The sequence below is a fragment of the Leopardus geoffroyi genome, chromosome D4, assembly GCF_018350155.1.
Source record: "Leopardus geoffroyi isolate Oge1 chromosome D4, O.geoffroyi_Oge1_pat1.0, whole genome shotgun sequence".
NCBI classification, from domain to species: domain Eukaryota; kingdom Metazoa; phylum Chordata; class Mammalia; order Carnivora; family Felidae; genus Leopardus; species Leopardus geoffroyi.
The window spans coordinates 61239399-61260524 of NC_059342.1; the positions used below are offsets into that span (position 1 = coordinate 61239399).

A 21126-nucleotide genomic window follows, 5' to 3' on the forward strand; every position below is an offset into this window, starting at 1 on the left:
TATAGTTAGATATGTCGTTATAGTCTGCATTCCCTCTTTGGTTCCTGGCCAATACTGTTTGTTTGTTCTTTTAATTTGCATACAGCAGAAATAACTGTTGTGTACGATTCAACGGGTTTTGATAAATACAGAGGTGGGGGTACCATAGAGAAGAGCTCTATTAGCCAATTCCCTTGTCCTGTCCTTTTGTATTCGATCTCTCCCTCATCCCAACCCATGAAAATAACTGATCTGTTTTCCATCCCTATGTTTTTGTCTTTTCTAAAATGTCACATAGATGGAATGACACAACATGTAGACTTTTGGGTCTGGTGCAGCAAACTGCTTCAAGTTACTGCATGTATTGACAGTGTGCTCCTTTCCACTGCTGAGCAGTGTCCCACTGCGTGGATGTACCACAGTTAGTTTACCCGTTCACCTGTTGATGCGATGGTTCCAGTTTGGCGTGATTATGGATTAAACTGCTATAAACATTCACAGACAGATTGTGGCATGAATACTTTTTAAAAATACACCTGGGTAAAGACCTAGGAGGGAGATAGCCAGTTCATAGGGTAAGTATATAGTTTTATCAAATGCTGCCCAACCTTTTCAAGATGGCGGTACTGTTATCACGTTGCCCTGAGCACAGAAGTTCTAGGAGCTCCATATGCTCATCAGCACTTGTTTCTTTAAAGTTTTTAAGTTTTAGCCAGTCTAACAGGTATTTAGTGCTATCTCACTGTGGTTTTAATTTGCATTTTCCCCAGTAGTTAATGTTCAACGTTTTTTCATGTTTACCATTTGTATATTTTTGAGGAAGTATCAGATATTTTGCCTATTTTTTAAATTTGCTTTTTACTGAGTTTTGAGAGCTATTTGAGAGTTTAAATAGGATATGGCTAGGTGTATTCTTTTTATATTTATTCTATAGTGAGAGTTCCGGATTTATTCTATAGTGAGAATTTCCTGAACTTCCTAGATCTGTGCTTTGAAATCTATCATCAATTTGGGGAAATTTTCAGGCATTAAGATATTCCTTCTAGGGGCACCTGGGTGGCGCAGTCGGTTGAGCGTCCGACTTCAGCCAGGTCACGATCTCGCGATCCATGAGTTCGAGCCCCGCGTCGGGCTCTGGGCTGATGGCTCGGAGCCTGGAGCCTGTTTCCGATTCTGTGTCTCCCTCTCTCTCTGCCCCTCCCCCATTCATGCTCTGTCTCTCTCTGTCCCAAAAATAAATAAACGTTGAAAAAAAAAAAAAAAAAAAAAAAAGATATTCCTTCTGTCCTACCATTCTCTTGCTCTTCAGAGCTTCTTACTACCTGTATGTAAGAACATTGGATATAATTCTACTGTTTTTGTTGTTCCTATTTTTGTTTTAACTTCTTTTTTCCTTTGTGTTTCAGTTTGGGTGATTCCTATTACCCAGTCTTCAACTTCATGGATTCTTTCCTTGGCTGTGTCAAGGGTACTGAGGAGCCCATCAAGGACATTCCTTAACTCTGTTACAAGTTTTGTATTTCTAGAATTTTCCTTCTTTCTTAGGGTTTCTATCTATTGCTGAAATAGTTACTTATATGATCTTGCACATTCAAATTTTCCATTAGAGCCTCTAACAATTAATTGTAGTTCTTTCAAATTCATGGTCATGTAATTCCAACACCTGTGTCGTATCTAAATCAAATTCTGAGGACAGCTTTGTTTCTTGGGTGTGCAGTTGTTTTGTGTCTTTTTGTAGGTCTTATAATTTTTGGTAAAATTGGACATTTTGACTAGGATAGCAGAGACTAAGATAAATAGTTTTGATGCCTGGAAGTGGGTACACCTCTCCTTCTGCTAAGCCTTCATGCCCTTCCTAACTACATCTCAGAGTGGAACAAGATGTCTCTCTTCGATTTTGAAAGACTGTCAATTAGCTGCCTATATTGTTGATAAATTCTTCCTTCTGCTTTTTTATAAACAAAGACATTCAATAACAAAGCTTCTGATTAGGCAGGAAATAATTAGTATATCCATACTAAACAGATCTATCCCAGCCGAAGCAAACAAACATGATACTCTGGACCTTGTAGGAGCATTATTGGGGAGGGGCAGATAAATATGATTATCTGGGATGCTCTAATAAAATATCTGAACTGTTCCCTATGTTCCCCGCATAGCGGATCTTGTTAATGGTGTCATCTCCACCCCTCCCTGAATCCATACCCTTTGCAACGTGTGTTTGTGTGTTCTTCTGCAGTGGGTGTGCTGATTTGCTTCAACAACCTGACTGGTTTTCAACTCATGCCTTTGGCTCTTGCCATGAGGACACATCTAAGCTTGTTGTGGACATGCATGGCCCAGTCATCCTGGTCACTCCAGCCAATAGCCAAATGTGTAAGTGATCCCTCCAGACCACAAGGGCTACCGAGCTAAGTTCAGACTAAACCGCCAACCCACAGGTTCAGGAGCTAAAGAAACGCTTTTCTGTTTTAAACCACTAAGCTTTAGGGTGAGAAGAGAGAGCTGATGTATTCAGTGGGACTTTGAGCTTCCACAGGTCTGGGAAGCACCGACACACATTCTGACTCCCTTGATTCTGTGCCTCCTCAGGTTTGCTTCAGGCTGATTTGTGAACATGCTAGAAGCCATGCCTTGTGAATATGCTACCATTACGGTGGTGCTTATTTTAAGCAAAGTATGAAAACCAGATTCAGTAGGCTCCTATTTTGAATGCTAATTTCTAATTCTTCCTAAGGGAGTCTTTGAAAAACACTTCATGTCTCCATTTTGCTGCTGGAGCCTTTGACAGAAAGCCCACCCCTTGTGCCCTTTGATTTAGGGCAGTGGTTTCTAAGAGCCCTGGGCTGGGCTGATTACAATACTCTCTCGGGGGAAAATCAGAGTTCTCAGATCTCATCTTGAAGAGTCTCATACAGTTATCCTGGGTGGCACCCAGAGACCTGAATTTTTAGACAGCGCCCCAAGGTTACAGCATATTATTAAGAATATCAGGTGTCATTGACCTGGATTGTTTCCTCGGTTTGTTTCCTGAGTGTATCTTTGGACACAATCTCCTTTCATTGGAATATACCTAAACATAGATTATATATAATAAATGCATTCAAGGGAGACAATAGTTGATATAATTTATAACTTAGACACCTACCTATTTTTAACACCAGTTAAGGAAAGCTAATAATATCCAACACATCTAGTAAGATCATCAAAATAGAAACAGAAAAATTTAAACAACAGAGAAGAGGAAAACGATATCAAAGCTCACACCAGAAGACTTACTTTAATTAGTAGCTCTGAGTTTCCTAGCAGCAAAGGCAAAAAGAGAAATACAATAATTATATAATCCTTACTACATGAAGAAAGAAAATGTACGAAAGTATTGGTAGAGACGTTTTTTTTTCTAGAGCTGAATTCTAAAAGGAACTTAATTACACAGGTCCTATTACACAAGTAATTTTCAATATAATGGAAAATATGCTAATGCATAGGGAGAGAAACTTTTTCTGAAGCAAAGGAACCTAATTCTGTATGTCTGATTGCAAAAGAGACTTTGAAAAACAAAAAGTTCTGTAACCAACAGTGGTGGGCAGAAAATAAAGACTATTGCTTATACATCCGTTAAAATACCAGTCTCTGGAGGCACATCTGGGCAAGGGTCCAGGGGTGAGGCTTTCAGGTGACCTAACTTTTCTCCGGGAAAAAGCTCAAGCCATCTAAAAAATATGAAGAGTGGGACAGTGCTTGGCCATGGGGTCCTCTCAGAGGAGGAAATGGGCTACACTGCACCAAGGGAGAGGGGCACCTTGAAGAGGAGCCAATTTATACTGTCAGGAACCCACACTTGGTGGGGGTCGGGGGGGGGTCATTCCAGCAATCAGTCCAGGTGGAGGGGCTCAAAAGCTAGAAGGGTCAGACTCTATAGACACTAAAAGACTTCTCACTACAGAGAGGCATTGAGGGTTTCCTGTCCCTTGTAAACTCCACATACATACCGACAATGTGGTGACTGTTCTTGGGCTGCATGAGTGGAGGAAAGGTGCCAGGCAGTGAGGTGAGACTCCAACTCTGTCCTGTCTACCAGCAGGACTGCAGCTCCTCCCCTCTGGAATGCCACAAATGCTACCCCCTGACTGTGGAACGGTGTCACACCCTGCCCCAGCCCTGCCCCTTTCATCAGCTCCTCATCCTTCAGATCCCCATTTAGGGTTCCCTGATGCCCTCAAGCTTGGGTAGCAGCCCCCATCTGTGCCACCACAGCATCCTCCCTTCTTCACGACAGCCCTTACCACACTGAGTGAAACTGAGTCCGCAGTGACACCCTGAGAGGGTCACCAAACCACCGGTTCACTGCTGGATCCTTACTGCTAGCAGTGCTGGGCACAAAGCAGACACCCCAAAGATGTGCACAGTGATGAATAAGGTAGGACCACAGATACTACTGCTGATAACGTCAGCACTTACAGCTGACACTTACAGGCTTACCAGGTGCCGGGCCCTACATGAAAGTCTGAAGTGTGGGGCTGAGACCCGATCCCAGGTAGTCTGCTCCTGTTCCCACACTTCACACCTCTTTGCTCTAAGCAATGAACAACTCGAGGCTGAACGAGGCACCTGGAGGTGCCCTGCAGGTCAGGGGGGAGGTAGACCCATGCGTGTAGGGGGCCGAGGGCACAGGGTGTGATCCCGGCAACTGCACAATCCAACCTCTCAGAAAGCCCGGGAGCGGGCAGCTGGAAGGGGCCTCTCTTTAGTGCCGTCCCACTACTGTGGCAGTGCCTGTGCTCCCCAGCACGTGGGCCACATCAGGACAGAATGTGTGAGTGTAACAGGAGACAGAAACAGAACAAGCACCTTGCCACTGGGACCGCCGCTGCCTGCAGGAGAGACTGGGAGCTCAGATGAGCCGGACCCTGGCGCTGGCCCAACAGGACTTGACCGGTGGCTGGCCTTCTGCTCAGATAATCCGGCTGCCTTTTTCCTCTGGGCAGCAATTTGTGACAGGACACTGTCTATGCTGCCACCTGAGGAAAGAGGAATAGACGTGACTGCCTCAGGGGTCCAGGGTCCAGCAACATGACTACAGTGGACTTCGCGTGCTGACCTTGCTGAGCTGGAGAAGCATTCCCCAGACTCCCCTGAGCCTCTGCGGCTGTGGGTCAGGGCTGACCACAAGAGGCCTGCGCGTGGAAACCAGAGGTGGCCAGGTGCGGAGGTCATCACACGCCAAAGGCACCATGGCGAGAGGTATTGGAAGAGGCAGTGCAGGCACGATCAGCTTGTCCTCACTTTCCGTTGCCATAGCCAGCTTGTGCGGCCTCCGGAAGGCACAGACGCCCCGCCCGCGGCAGCCCCAGCACCACCCCTTCCAGCAGCCACACAGGGGCTGCCTGCTTGCCCTCTGACCCCCCTTCTGGAGCTTTACCGACCCCACTCCACAGCTGTGCCAATAACTTGCTCAGTCCACAGCACTCAGAGTGGACTGCTGTGTTCCCTCTCCCAGTTTCCCCAAATCCACCAGCAATCTCGAATTATTGTGAAAGAAATAATTCTAGAGAGCTAGAGAGGATCCGAGTGGGAAAACACCAATAACTAACATTTGTGAGGCAATAACCAGTTGCCACATACTGCTGTGAACATTTCACATGTTTGAACAGTGCCACTCTGGGGGCAAAATCGTGAATTCACTGAAAAGTCCCTTAGCCACACCAAGGAAGGGGACAGGGTGTGTGCCATTGTTTCTGGGACTGTCCACTGAGCAAGCGCAGGGGCGAAGCAAGGTGGGGGGACAGACCCCCAAGGGGTCTTCCTGCCTCCCCGGAGTGGCCTCCCCCGGTACCCACCTGAGCGGTTATGCAGCTCCCCACCATGCCTGCTGGAGCCCCCGACCCCACTGGAGCCGCCTGAGGAATGAGGTGAGTGGTTGAAGTTTCCGGAATTGGCAGGAGAGGCGGGGCTTCTGGAGAGAGATGGAAATTTAACCGGCCTGACAGGAGTCTGCAATAGAGTAGATGTCCTGGTTACGGTTTGTTGTTGCCTCCTTTGGACGTACATGACCACAGGAGAAGGGATCCGGATTCCACTGGCTCACCCCAGCCCATGTGGCCCTCGCCAACTGGTGCTCGGCCTGAGGGGAGTCCCCTAGGGAAGGGGAGTTCATCCTCATCTGCTGACAAGCAGACCATTAGCTCAGGCCGAGCCCCTGAGATGCTGTTTCCCCTGAATCACCCCACTTTCAGGATCACTCAACTCTTCCCACAGTGCAGACTAAATGCAAACCAGCCCTGCCCACTTGAGGCACCTCCAGGGCCAGGCTCTCTCCCACTGGAGACTTGATACTGAGATGAGGCAGCAGCAAAGGGGGTCAGCCCCATCTTTACAGAGAGAGATGGGGGTTCTGGGTCCTTCTAATCACTCGGCACACAGTGGCAGGGCGAGGTCCTAAGTCCTCATCTGCGGTTTGCCATTTGCTGCATCTATGGTGTGGGCAGCCTACACAGATGGAGATAAGTTCCCTCATCAAGAGGGACAACCTCAGGACATTACAGGGACACAGCAAGGGCCACAAGTCAGAAGCCACTGTAGGCAAAAGGCTAGAAGTCACACTCCTTGTGGGTGTAAGAAAACACCAGTAGTGCACATAGTCTTGGTTATGGACCTGAGCGATGATGTAATGTGGAAGCTGGTTAGGAACGAAGAACTTGACTCCTGGTCCCAGGCCCATGCCACATGGCCGGGTGCTCTGCAGCAGGCTGGTTCCCCTCTCTGAGTCCCAGTCTCCCATCTACTATAGGGAAGCTTAGATGAGATGAGATCAGGTCTTCAGGCTGTGCTCCTTGGGGCCCCAGAGAAAAGACAGAGAAGAGGGGCCCTCGCTTTCATTCCCTTCACCCCACGTTTTAATCTGTTAATAAAGTGTCCCTTTGTAGGATACACTGAAACAAAAGGATATCCCTCATTAAAAAAAAAAAAAAAAGCCTGAAACCTGCTGGATAAGTGGGTCTGAGGTCCCTTCTGCCTGCAACACACCCCAACTTCATTGTGAGTGATGTGTCAAAGTACATCCAGTGGGAGACTTACAGCGTCTGTGCTCCCACTGCCCATGCCCACGGGGGCACCCCGGCCAGCTCTCTGGGGCAGCACAGTCTTCATGGGTTCTGCCTTCCCACCGTGACATGTCCGGGACCGGTCCGAGCTCCACAGCTCAAAACTGGAAGGGGGTAAGAAAGGGGGGATGACTGCCTTCAGCTTGTCACTCGGGAGTCTGGGGAAGGGGGCTCCATTTCGAAGCTGAAAAAGACAGGCTGTGGGTTAGACAAGCTCCCCCCCCCCGGGGGGGGGGGGAAGGCTCCCAGCTCTTCAAGAAAGACTCCAGGTTTCTCCTGCTTCTCAGAGAATGGCACCATCATCTACCCCCTCATCCCCACACCCGGCCAGAAACCATGTGGTATCTTCTGCTCTACCAGCAACCAAGCGATACCCCCATTTACTCTGCTCCAACCCCCAGCTTCCCTTGGGACCATTGCAGCAGCTAGAATGGAAACAGAGGGGATGGGGAGCCGAGGCGAGGCCAAGGGATGCTGGGTGTGCTGTGATGGTGGCACCGGGGGATGGGGAAGAGGGCACTGCAGGCCCAGGGAAAAGAACTCAGGCAGGCCTGACAACCAGAGGAGCAGGATGTGTGTACAGAGCTGGGGGTCTCCGGAGGAAGGGACAGGGCACAGGGGACCAGGAAGCCCAGGCTGGGCTCTCTGTGAGCCCAGCAAACGCTCTTCCCCACCCCACCGCACTCTCCCTAGTCCAGCCACACCTCCCACTGCTGACATTTTTAACTGTAATTTTGTATTTTGAAAATGTAATTTAGAGTTAGCATAGAATCCACACAATGATGACTGGTGGACTGTCAAGGAAAAGTATTCACACAGTCCGCACTAACATTAATTAAGAAAAGACAGTGGACTTGGTGCCAGATGGTGCTTTGCAGGGAAGGGCATCCCACAGCTAAACCTGCCTCGGGAGCCGGGCAGGCGTGCATCTCCGCAAGGATGGCTGCAAACGCCCACTCGGCAGGGCTCCCTGGCCATCCTCCATCTGCCGAGGGGTAGGCCAGCGTACCGGTGCCTTCCACGGGGCATGAGGAGGTGGGACAGGGAAGTGCCAACGCAGGAGGGTAGGCATCCTGGGTCCCACCCTGGCTTTCCCGAGCTTTTCTGAGAATCTGTGAACAGTGCCGTGCCCCCTGGACCTCAGCAACCTCATCCAGCAAGGGGGCTGGGACTGGAAGAGGACTAAGGATGCCCGCAGCCACAAACCCACCACAGATGGACATTTTCATTCCTTGGGGACAGAGTCTAAATTGTTGCAAACTTTCCAGAAGGCAATGACATTTGCATCCATTGACCCAGAGATTCTATTTCTAGACATTTAGCCCAAGGAAACAGGCAAGTGGGAGAAACTGAGGCATAAAGATATTCATTAGATCCGTGACAACAACAAAAAACTAAAAACCCCGAAGTCCAACAGGTAAGCCTTCACTGGTGTGTGAGGCACGTTCCCAGGACAGAATGTTGCATCATGCAGCCATTAGATGTGATGTGGCTAAGAGTGTTTAATGACATGGAACAGATGGTCAGACAAACTGTTAATAAGTCAGGCTCAGCATAGTATGGGGAATAGAACAGTGCCCACCTCACAGGGCTGCCAGGGGGACTAAATGAATGAATATATGTAAAGTGCTCTGAGTAGCAGCTGGGACTTAGTAAGCGCTGTGGAATTTGCCATTATCATGTAGGACGTGGTATATTCATAATGCTAAAAAATGGTTAGAAAAATACCCAAAACTTATCTACCCCAAAATGTCAGTCATGATTATGTGTGTCATCAAGGGGGATTTTATTTTTCTTCTTTATATTTTACTGCATCTTCCAAAATTTCAAGAATAGATCTGTTTTCATACAAAAGTAATTACTGCTATTTAATGAGATTATCAAACATCAGGTAGTATAAGCTCCCACTTTAGTAATCTGGTCTAGAGACACCAATTTACACCCATTGCAGAGCAGGGCAGGGCAGGGCAGGGCTGAGAAAGCAGGTCCCAGTCAGGACCCAGCCCGCTCAGCCCCTTCTGAGGATGCTTCGGCTCCCTTCTCCTCTCCAATACTGCCCTCTCCTGGCCAGCCTCCAGATTAGGGTCTTAGAGCTAAATGGACTTGAGTTCAACCCCAACCCTCATTTAAAGAAAAGGAACGCGAAGCCCAGAGAGGTGAAGTCACATGTCCAAGATCATACAGCAGGTAACCAGGAGCTCATTCTGGGCCAGGCACTATGCTAAACACTTCCTGGGGACAACCTTATTCAAAGAAACAGCCATGAAGGATAGCATCCCTTAAAGTCAGACACTGCCAGATGTCCCCCAGGATCCATCTTCCACATCTTCCTTAGTAGACACCCCTGGCATTTAGACGGGACACAACCACCTGGAACAGAGACTTCCTTTCCCAGCCCCCCAGCCTCCCACACGTAGTGTGATGTGACTAAATGCTGGCCAATATGATATAAGCAGAAGTGACGTGTGAGTTCCCAGGAAACTTCTTGAAAGACACCTGGTGTGACCCTGGACACTTTTTCCTCCCCTCATCATTCTTGCTGGCTAGGAGGAGGCAGTAATGGCCACAGCTCTGGTGGCCATCTCATAATAGAAGCCAAGCCTGGGAGACCAACAGGTAGAAGGACACCATGTGTCAACATACTCGTCCTGAACTGCACTTGAGAAAAAGAAACTGCTGTCTCATTCATGCCAGTTATTTGAGGACTTTTGTTACTAATCTTGATGCATCTCTAATTCATAGATGAGGAGACAGAGGCCTCTCAGGCTGGAAACACAGCCTCCTCTGTGACTCCTCTCCTTCTGACTCCCCAAAACCAAAACGGTGACTCCGCTGTCACCCATCAATTCCTACTCAGCAAGCCCTGTCCTCAGCGCTGCCTCCCTGTGAACGCAACCAGGGCTTACATCTGGCCACTAAGCACCAGCACCACCTTACCCACAGTTTAGACTGGCATCTGTTCCAATTCCTCAGCGCCAGAGCTGTGCCCACTGTTACACGTTTTGCTATCGACCCCATCTGCGACCACCACCAAGAGAGACACATGTCCACATCCAGCCTTGTAAATCAACTAATGACTGGTAGAGACTTGAAATGCTTTTAGAACAGCCCCACACTCACCATGGTTGTCAATAACACATCTTCTTTGTCTCCTCTCATGCTCCCGGGACCTGAGAGACAAATGGAAGTTTCCTGAAATGACCCCTCCCAACAAGTTCATGGCATGAGGATGAGTGGCCAGGGTAGCCTTCATCCTGGAAAACCAACTCTCCTGAGTGATTAAATATTTAATAATAATTGGTATCCAATACTTGAATAGACAGAAAGCATTTAAAAGGTGTCTCAAAGCGTGTTTTCAGCTTTTCCATAAAGCCCTGCGTGATGGGTCAGACAGTGATGCACCCAGCTCAACAGCTTGTCTCAAACAGTGCTGTGAAAGGAGCAAGGCTGGGTGTGGGGAGTCTGTTTGAAGGGGTGTGATCTGATCAACCGTTCAATCAGTGTGGGAATCACCTTCAGTGCCCTGGCAAAGTCATCCAATCTGTTGAATACCTCCAGTGTTGCGAAGCTCACTTCCTACCCTCAACTCATTCTATTTCTAAATGCTTCCAGTGCCAGAGATCAATCATGTTTGATAGGTGGGAAAATCACCTATCAAAGGCAAGAGAGAGGCAGTTTCTGGCCTCAAGGCCCTGAGCAGGGCGTGTGGGACAGAAACCAGGGACCCTTGCCACCAACATCCCCGTTCTACCATGCTGACCGCATTTGTGTCCCTGCCCATTTCTCCTTCCCCAGACCAGCCACTTTGTTCCAGGGCCACATTCCAGTATCATCTCACCTCTCACATCAGCCCAAGAGGTAGGACAAAGGGCAGAGAATTTGGGTTTGACCGTTCTGGAAATTTTACAGCACATGCAGTTTTTTCTTACCATTATCTTTCACTGTGGGGGCTACATCATGAAGCCCCAAGCAGCTTGTCTTGTCCTGGGGGGCCGCCCTCATTGTGGAGTCCAGCGCTGAGTCTGGTTCATCACAGAAAGGCAATGGCTGGTTGCTGGAGAGCCTGCGGGGCAGGGTCTGCATCAGTTTGAGCTTCCGGAACCGATTGGACATTCGGTTCCACCAGGACTGCCAAGAGAACGCAGAGCAGAGGTCATGCTCCAGGAACAGCCAGGCCAAGGACGGTGACACACTTTATACACACTTCCCCTCTGCTCTCCTGGGCCCATGACAGGTATTACCAATCAGCCACAGCAACCCTTCCCATAAGGCCATGGTTCTCTCTAAAGCCTTTCTGACTCAGCCCTTCGAGGCTCTGACCTCTGACAGTGGACCCTATCTGCTGCCCCTCATCTAGTCAATCTCCGCATCGCACAGATTGAGAAATGGAGATCCAGATGGGGTGCCAACTTGCTCAAAGTTTCACAGTGAGTCAGAGACAGACAGATGGACAAGAGGCAACGTCAAACACCATAGCATCAGTCACTGCATAAGCTCTTCCCGCCTTTCCAGTGACAGTGTAAGAGGTGTTGTCCACACCAAGGCCTGGGCCATCTGTTCTGGCAGCTGATGCCTCTCCACCTACAGAGAGGACCAATGCTGCCCCCCAGGGTGTCCCTAACCCCGTGACAGCTTGGGGGTTACGACACAGCAGGAAGGGAGGCTGCGAGGGCCTGGGTTAGGGAGATGGCAGCGAGCACAGGGCTGAAGGAACCTATACAAACAACACTGAGAGGAAAACACGGGGCTCTAGTGAGTGAGCTAAGAACAGGAGCTCAGTCTGCAGATTTGAGGAGGTGCTAGAGTCCCAGACAGGATAGAGAAAAGGTAAGTGTGACTTCAACCAAGTAGAGCAGCATGGGAAGGACGAAAAATTCAAAGAAATGAGCAACTGGAGGCTCGCAGTTAGAAATGAGCAACTGGAGGTTGTTTTGGTATTTCCAGAAAGCCCCAGCTGGAGGCCTGTGGGCTGCAGGGAGACCCCAGAATGGCGCAATCAGCAATATCCCACATGCTGAAGCAGAGGCCGCAGACAGACAGCCTGGAGGAGAGGCATTTGGTTCAGCCAGCCCAGTACTACATCATGCAAAATTCTCCAGTTCCCGACATCTATAAATTGGGTTTCCATATCTAGCGTCCTAGCATTTCCTGAAAAAAATGGGACAATCTGACAACATGAACCCATATTTTTGCAAAGTAGTCACTGCATGTGATAGGATCACACCAGTTTTCCCTGATCCCGTGTTCCTTATTGCTCACCCACAGCTTATTTCCCGTCCCTGCTTGGTCACCCTCACCCTAAACCAGCCCTGCATTAACAGGAAGCGGCAGGCATCCCCCACACTGTCAGCTTGGCTCTCTTTAAAGCCCTTTAGGACAGGAAGAGGCAAACCTTGAGCCCGCCTTTGTCATCAGGCAGCACTGGGACACTCCAAGGCTGTCGGACCTTCGAGTGGGGCAGAGGTGGTGGGTGGCTGGGCCGGCCTTTGTCTTTATTCACCTGCATGCAGACAGATGCCAGCAGTCGAACAAGTTCCGTGTCTATGGACACAAAAGGCAGCGTTTACCTGCAAATACGTCTGCTGGGCCAGGAGAGAGGGCTCAACAAGACCCCTGTCAGCCTTAGAACTCAGCCCTGCAGCTCGAGTCTATGTTACTCCAGAATCAAGGCACCGGCTTCACCGTCTGGTCTTCGAAAGGTGGCAAACAGGCCAGCAGGGCTTAATCCACTTGACCAGAAGGAAAAACCAGGAGCCCTCTCCCCACAGAAAGACAGTGGGGTAAGTGTGTTTTAAAAGTACAAGCTTGGGGCACCTGGGTGGCTTAGTCGGTCAAAGCATCCAACTTCGGCTCAGGTCATGATCTCACAGTCTGTGGGTTTGAAATCTGCATCAGGCTCTGTGCTGACAGCTCAGAGTCTGGAGTCTGTTTCAGCTTCTGTGTCTCCCTCACTCTCTACCCATCCCCCGCTTGCACTCAGTCTCTCTCTCTCAAAAATAAAAAATAAACATTTACAACAAAAACAAATTTTTAATAAATAAACAGATAAATAAAGTAAGTATAGGCTCTGCAGCCAGACGTCAGGGGGTTAAATTCTGCTTCTGCCCCTCCCTGGCTGTGCAACAGCAGGTAAATTAGGGAACTTCTCTGTGTCTCTGTAAAAGGGGTGACAGGATGCTGGTGCATAAAGGTGTCTGGAGGATGCGAGGGAATTTCTGGCATAAGGGAAGTGCTTAAGAAAGATTAGGTATCATTTGCAGTTACTAACTGGGTTACCAAAACAACAGTGGTTGAGAAGAAAATATTACAAACTATTAACAGTGCTTTTCTCTTGATGACTGTTTTTATTTTCTTTTCCAAGTGTCCAATAATAAGCACGTGTCTCTTAAAAAAATTCAGGCAAAAACTTCTTTTAAAAAACCCACTAGGAAAAAAAATCGACTAGGGAGAGACTCTTATGGGGCAAGGGAGAGGGAAGTGGTCGGGAAGGGAAGAGGGAGAAGAGACACAGTGAGACACGAGTTTGTCTGAGAAAAGTGTGCACGATCCAGGAGACGGGTTTTAACGACATAAAATCTACGCACGTCAGGAGAGCCTCCAACAAGGTGGAGTGAGCTCACTGGACTTGACCGGAGGACCTCACCTCACTGGCTGGGGATAAGCCATTTCCCCTGGCCTCAGTCACCTCCCCTCCACAAGGGGATACGCAGCTCTGCTTCCCCTCACGCACACTGCGAGGATGAAACGGAGCCGAGTGTGCGTCTGAGATATGCGGGGCCGGCAGCAGGCAGGGCGAGGGGGCAATGCTGGGGAAGAGGGAGGGCTCTCTGGCAGGGCACCCCATAGCCGAGAGGGGCAGCAGGGCTATGTCCACTTGGGTCTGTGGAGGTCAAGTCCTCTCCCACGGCCAGCAGGCTGGGATTTGGCTCAGGGTTCAAAGCCTGTGGGTTAGAAGGGCCTACTAGCCTCTCTCCCTGGGCTGAAATTCCAGGGCAACAGAAGAGAGGATGGACGGACAGACTCTGACCCTTGGGCCACCTAATTGGATGCGTCAGGTCCCAGAGGAGGGCCTGTCACAGTGGGGGAGGGTCCGAAGGGAGCAGCAGATGCCAGCAGGGCCCGAGAGAGGTGGGATGAGGGATGGTGACACCCCCAGCACGGTGCCCTTGACCCAGCAGCCTCCACCTACACGACTGAACAGAGGAGGTCACTACTCCATCTTTGATTCTGCTTGTCAAAGGGGCCTTTCTGTTTCTTCCTGGGGCAGGGTTTCTGGTCACAAAGCACAGATACCATTCCAGGACTTGCATGGACTGCCAAGGCAGACTCGTGTCTCGCTGGCCTTCCCTCCTGGGAGACTCCTGGAAGGCTGGCACTGGAGAAGCCTAGGAGACTACCTGGTGCCAGCCCAGTCTTTGCCGAGGAGGGAAGGAACTCGCCTGAGGACATGTGGTGAGCCCTTGGGGCTTGAGAGTGACCTCCCTCATGAGTAAGCAAGGGCTGGACACAAAGGTGATTATCCTGATTCCCCACCAGAGAAAGGCCATGAGGGTCTTTGACCCTTTTCCTGAAACAACCCACCAGGGTCACTCAGCAGCATCACTAGGTCAAAGGCCGTGTACCCGTTTTTTGCACGAAGAGTGACGTCAGCTCCTTGGTTTAGCAGGTATTTGACAACTTCCTTATTCCTAGGGAGGAAAGAAAAAGCCAAGGTTAGACGCACTGAAAACAAAAGCCTGGTTTTGCTCCTGGGCAAGAAGCTGACGATATTAGCGCCCATCTCTGAGCCTGAAAGAAGGATGTGAAAGGCTGCAAACTGTCTCACACTCCCTGTCCCTACTCCGTGGGGGAGTCAGCGCTGAATGTGATGGAAACCAAGGCTGATGTGCTCCATCCACAAGCAAAAGAAAAACGACATGGCCACCATGACCGCGCAGGTCCCAACTCCTGCTGCCCCAAATCGGGACCCCTGCGCTGCAGAAGCCTCACAGAGGCTGAGGTGTCTGATGCAGTTGTCCGAGGCTCACCAAATAAGAAGAAAAACTGCTTCAGGATGACACAGGAAATTGCTGTGATCACCTAAAACAGGGCAAGGAAAAGGAAAAGGCCTGTAATTTGGAATCAGACCACTTAGTGGCTGTAAGACCGTATGCAGCTCCCAGCCCCTGGGTCAGCCTATCCGAAAGGGGTGGCCTCCAGGAGGACAGACTGAGAAGGGACTCAGAAGCACCAGTCAATGCCGGTGCCTATTCAAAAGGAGGGGTCAGGACAAGTCTCAGCACTGGTTGCCCAGGAACCAATGGTACGAATGGTTGATGTTCCATTTCCAATAAGGGTAACTTAAGGACATCAATGGGAACACTCCAAACAAACTGTTCAACTGAAATCAACCCACAGAAACTCATCTTCCTGCAGAAAATGTTCCTGCTGCATGGCTTTTATGGCCCCTGGTGAATTCTGTGCTGAGGTAATAGGAATCAGGACACAGAAGGTAGGGATGCAGAACAGAAGGCCCCTGCACTTCTTTAATTTTGTGTGTGTGCCTCCAGGTCTTCACAGCTTTAGAGTTTATCTGCAGCTTCTCAGGACCAGAAAACCCCACCAAGGACCCTAGCTCAGACCAGGGCATTCCCTTAGCCTCGAGCTGAAGGAGTGGAGTCGGCACTGACCCATGGTAGGTGGCCTGCATGAGGGCTGTCCAGCCATGCACGCTGTCTTGCTTGTCGATGTCAGCGCGCCTCTCCACCAGCAGCTGCACCAGAGGCAGCTGCCCCGTGACGGCCGCCAGCATCAGCGGGGTTGCCCCATCCCCATTGACCAGGTTCACATAGTTAGGGTCTTCGTCTGCGATCTCTTTGACCAGCTGGAAGTTTCCTGCAAACAGAAGCAGGAGCCTGGTGCTCAGTGGGCCTGGCACTGCTGGATTACTTATCCAGTGGGTTATTAACAAACATATGTTCTACCTGCCCCTGCACTGGGCTGCTGGGCGTCACATGGGCTACAAAGATGAGAAGGAGGTAGCCCCCACTCTCAAATCCCCCAATCTTGGAGGGACGGAGGCAAGCACACAAACAGCTTTACTGAAAGAGAGAAGTGTTATTGAGATCTTGAGAGAACAGATGAAGGAAACATGAAAGGGAATGCACATACAGGGAGCTCAGATCAGCGTGGGGGTTGAGAATCAGGGAGGGGTTCCTAGAGGTGGGGGTCTATATCAGGAGAGGAGATCTTAGGCTAACTAGCCCTTCATCACAAAGAAAGTAGAGAGTAGGTAGGCAGTGAGGAACTTCAGAAGTAGGGAAAAGCCAGAGCATAGCCACAGGGTTTGGCCAGAGGGGTGGGGGACCTGGGAGGATGGTCTGGAACCTGTGTATAAGCACCATAATAACTATCAGCTTCCAGGGGCTGAACCCTCCCTGTGTGAAACTACAGTCAGGAAACAACAAAATGCCCGTTTTCTTTCGCAAACACTCTGGGGGGCCTTAAAAAGGACTATAAATACTAGATTGGGAGAATGTGTCCCTATCTTCATAAATCTCTAAAAAGATTTTCAAAAGCACTTACCCATTTTCAACGCATGGAAAATATCAGGCCGCCTTTTCTCCTCATCTAGGTAAATAAGGATTTTAAAAGTTAACCAGGAAAGGTTTAGAACAGAGAAGTCACAAGCACATAACAATACAGCCTAGCATTTAAAAATGACCTACTTTCCAAAAGCAATCAGATAAAAGACACGTGTAGCGGATGAATCCAGTAGCCCTTCTGGAAGAGTTATTATCACAGAGTGTCTGTAAATGCTCCAGAGATAGATCTTGGGCAGTCATCTGGCCAACAAAACATGAATAAGCAGAACATTTCCTGATCCCACACTCAAGAAGCAATCATTTTGGGGCATTCCAAACTCTGGGATAGCCTCTCTTAGATGTAATGGAAAAGTATAGTCTTGGAAAAATCTGGATTCCTATGAAAAATTTTAAAAGAAAGTGGTTCTTTTCTACTGAAAACTAAATGTACAACCATGAGATAATTCCAAAACAGAGGGTCCGAGACAGCAGCTGAGCCCAGAGGGAGGTCATGGAGACGGCCACCAGAAGAGCCAATGTTAATTTTTGTTTTCCTTCCCAAATAAGGAATCCGAAGGATTCTGAGAGTCACTCTGCCCCAGACTTGCAGACATGGCTCTCTGCAGACCACTGCCCACCTAAGGTTTCCGTGCTGATCCCTGCAGCCCAGCTCCTCAGCTGGTCCAGAAGCCCATGCCTACCCCCAAACCTGGGCCTTGCTGCACCCACCAATGCTTGCCCCTCCTTCATCTGCTCATCTGCCACCTTCCTCCAAGCTGGTGAGTACTGTGCTACTGTCAGAAAGTAGACATCATCATGACCAGTCCCCTCACAGGTGGCCGAAGGCAGGACTTACTGCAATCTCTGACTCTAGGGATGGAGTGGCTGTGAGGGGGACCTGTGACTCTGGGCTAAATCTCTGGTTCAGGTCAGCCCCTCGGGCAGCTGGGAAGAAGCTGCAGCACAATTCAGGGACCACCGAGTCTGGAGTTGGCGTATCAGAATTTGAGTACGTTTCCAGGATGATTGGCCTCATCAACAACAGGGGATAACATGCTAATATGGGGACCATGTGGTGGTTGCAGGGGTCAATAATATAGGTGGGAGAATGCTTCAGAAAGCCTTAGGCCTCATTCAAAGAGCAATTTTTGTTGCCTTCACCGGTGATTAGCACTCACCCCAGAAAGGGTGGTACTTAACTCCAGAGTTCTTATAGAGGACAGACAGGGCCATGGAACCAAATGTCTAATTTTGCCTGTGCAATACTATTAAGAGATGATTCTGAGCCAGGGTGGCTCAGTCGGTTAAGCATCGGACTCTTGATCTCACCTCAGGTCTTAATCTCAGGGTTGTGAGTTCAAGACTTTCGTTGGGCCCCACGTTGGGCAGAAAGAACTACTTAAAAAAAAAAAGACTCTGCATCTTAGTTTTAAATAGGTTACATTCTTTTAAGTGTTTAAGAGTCTAATTTGCTATGGGAGGGGCCTTCTCATACCAAGACCCTTTGACAAAAAATAGTATGTCACCTGACCTTAGTGCTGGCTGCTAAGCAACCATCTGGTACAAAAGAATGACTGACCCTCTAGCCTGACCTCAGGAGGCCTGGGCAGTTGTGCCATTGATGCCAAGTGACCCTGGGCTGGCCCTTTCCTCATTCCAGATGCCGGTGTTGGCATCAATAGCACCACAGTTCTGGGGACCCTTCCCAGCCCAAGGAACCACCACGGTGGGGTGTATCACAATGACCGTTATAGCCTCGATGGTACCCTATCCTGCAGCTAATGAGAGGGAGAGAGCTGGGGGTCTTCAAGGTGAACTTCCTAGCACCTCACAAAAAGAGCTTGGAATAAACAGTTACTTACATAATAATCTATCATTGCTAACACAGCCTCTCCCTTGCTGCCGTCCTACCTGGAGGCTCTTCCTGAGAGCCGGCCGGGAGCACTCCCTCAGCTTCCATGTCGGCTACGGTCTTACAGGTTCAAGGAGGTCGCCCAACCACACGGCAGCCTTCATCACCCCCACACCCCAAACCTCAGCCCTGCCTGCTTTCCTCCCCTGCGTGGTACCTACCACCTGCCTACTACGTAAGTTATTATTTCCAGTAGGTTTATTTCCCGTTTCTTGCCTGTCTCCCCTACAGAGGCCACAGTCCTCAAGGGCAGAGGGCACACAGTTTGGCAGGGGTCCCGGGCCAAATCTGCTCTGCAGCCTGTTTTGGTAATTATGGTTTTACTGAAACACAGCCATACCCACTCATTTAATGTCTGGCTGCTTTCACTCTAGCGGAATGAGTGGTTCTGACAGAGAATGGCCCATAGTCTAAAATATTTTCTATCTGGTCCTTTACAGGAAAAGTCTGCTGAACCCTGTCTTAGAAAGATCCCAGAACATCCTGCATCGGAATCATCTGGTTAGAAAGGAGGGGCCTTGCCATAGGGGTTCCAGGGTCTTTCCAGAGATACCAAATAATTCTCTGGAGGGTGGGCTAGAAACCTGCAAGTAATAGGTACTCCCAACTGATTCTTATGCACAGCACATCTTAAGACCCATTGTTCAGTAGGCTAAACTTCTGATTTGCACACGCCCTCTGGTTGGGCAGTCCTCAGCTTTTGTCATTCAAACACAATTTAGGGTCCTCTGTGAAGCCATGGCAAGGAAGGGAAGGAAATTGGTGGTGGCACAGCCTGACCTGTCTTGGGCCTGACAGTGGTCAGTGGGTCCAGGTAGTCTGCAAGGTCCCTGTGCTTGCAGTCAAGTGCAACCTCGAAGGCGGTCTTCTCTAACACGCTGAGGTAGTCAGGGTTGGCCCCCTTCTCCACCAGCTGCTGAGCCATGCCGAGCCTCCCAGTGAGTGCTGACAGCATCAGTGGGCTCCAGCCCACGGTTCGGGCCACGTGGTTGGGGTCCGCGCCCCACTCCATCAGCAGACGCACCACAGCCTCATGCCCATGCTGGATGGCAGCCATCAGGGCTGTGATGTCCAACAGCTCATCCCTGCTGTCCCCTGACTGCTCGCCTGAGGAGCTGTGATGGTCCACAAAGGCACCAGCTTCCAGAAGCAGCTTCACCACACCCAGGTGGCCACCCCGAGAGGCCACAGTGAGCACGCTGGCCCCTAGACGGTTCTGGGCATTGATATCAGCTCCATGATCCAAAAGGAGGTGTGCCACGCTCACGTGTCCAAATCTGCCAGGAAGATGGAGAATTAGTGACACTAACATGGAACATTGATAAGGAAACAGCTTATGTGATCCTCATTTGTCATTAATTATTAAAATCATAGCAGTTACTTATTATAAAAGGTCTTCTGGAGCCAGGCACTGTGCTGGCCCCACATATCCACCAGCACAAAGGTGAGCAACTGCCCTGTCTAGGTTCGAATCCAGCTCTGGATCCAATCACTAGCTGTGTGATCTTGAAAAAGAACTTTAGCTTCTTCAAGACTTCATTGCCTTATCTGTAATATAAGGATGTAATTGTATCTACTTCAAGAGCTGCTGGGAATTAAATGAGTTACTATACATATATATGATATATATATAGCACTTATAACAGAGTTTGGCCAAAGGAAGTACCTCATGAATGTTAGATATAATAATTGTTTTACCTTACACGTTACACAAAGTACCGAAGTCATGCAGCTGGTAAGAGGTGGTGTCAGGTCAGAACCCAGGTCTGTCTGAATCCCGATGTACTCACTCTTTCCCCTACACTATACTGCGCCCCACATCTCAGAGTTCATTTTATTCTGCTTTATAGTCTTGTAATCTATCTCTGCCTGTGCTGACTCCCGTGGGCAGAGCTCACATCTGACTCATGTCTACCCATCCCCAAACGCACACAGAAGGTCCTTCAAGATGAGCCAGTGCACCCCATGCCAAGAGGTGTGGCATGGCTGTGGTCAGCAGAGAGGGGCTCAGGCTCCTCTTACCAAGAGGCCTGCTGCCACCTGCTGGCAGGAATGTCCGCTGCCAGTGGCTAAGAAATGGGCCTGGGCCAGACCCTTCTCCCTGAATCTTGAGCTGGCCAGGGAGATATAAACAAGCGACCTCCAACTCCATACCAGGAAGACGAAAACAGATGCCTCTTCCCAGCAAAATCTCTTCCTTCTTTTGCCGCCAGGGGGCAGGAAAGACCTGTTTTGTAGGACTTGGTTGGCACACTAGGCTCAGAGCAGTGTGTGTCAGAGTTGGAAGGAGCCCTAGACTAACTGGGAAAGAATGACAAGAGAGGGGCCGGCGGTTCCAAACCATAATGCCTGCATAATGTCTACATCTGTGAGGCAGTGTTTTGAATCTCTCGTTGCATTCCCCTCCTTTCCGGAAGTGAGGTTTGTGTGTGTGTGTGTGTGTGTGTGTGTGTGTGTGTGTGTGTGTGTTTTAAAACCTCCTATAAACCCAGGGCCTCCCTTCTCCCTGTGGAGGCAAAGCCAAGGCCAAACTCTGATCTGAACTTACAAATACCTCGGGGGACATGAA

At 49.6% G+C, this 21126-nt stretch overlaps 1 protein-coding gene across 31 annotated transcripts in view; it reads right to left on the bottom strand.

The window, feature by feature from the left end:
* The window catches only part of ANKS6 (ankyrin repeat and sterile alpha motif domain containing 6), a 68675-nt gene that overhangs the window by 43650 nt on the left and 3899 nt on the right, over positions 1 to 21126 (bottom strand). For 27 of the 31 annotated variants that reach the window (XR_006710529.1, XR_006710525.1, XR_006710523.1 and 24 more), the window contains exons 2-11: positions 19338 to 19834; positions 16647 to 16691; positions 15752 to 15956; positions 14664 to 14770; positions 12475 to 12623; positions 11012 to 11210; positions 10203 to 10252; positions 7057 to 7266; positions 5820 to 5973; positions 4831 to 5000 (exon numbers count right to left, since the gene is read on the bottom strand). Coding sequence is in view for 4 of the 31 variants with exons in the window: in XM_045470308.1 (XP_045326264.1) it covers positions 4831 to 5000; positions 5820 to 5973; positions 7057 to 7266; positions 10203 to 10252; positions 11012 to 11210; positions 12475 to 12623; positions 14664 to 14770; positions 15752 to 15956; positions 16647 to 16691; positions 19338 to 19834 (1786 nt within the window). In the remaining 27 variants the exon portion in view is untranslated. Of the gene's footprint in view, positions 1 to 3258; positions 3282 to 4830; positions 5001 to 5819; positions 5974 to 7056; positions 7267 to 10202; positions 10253 to 11011; positions 11211 to 12474; positions 12624 to 14663; positions 14771 to 15751; positions 15957 to 16646; positions 16692 to 19337; positions 19835 to 21126 lie in introns of all 31 variants that reach the window. The other 4 variants (XM_045470309.1, XM_045470310.1, XR_006710535.1 and 1 more) reach the window with 2 other exon arrangements.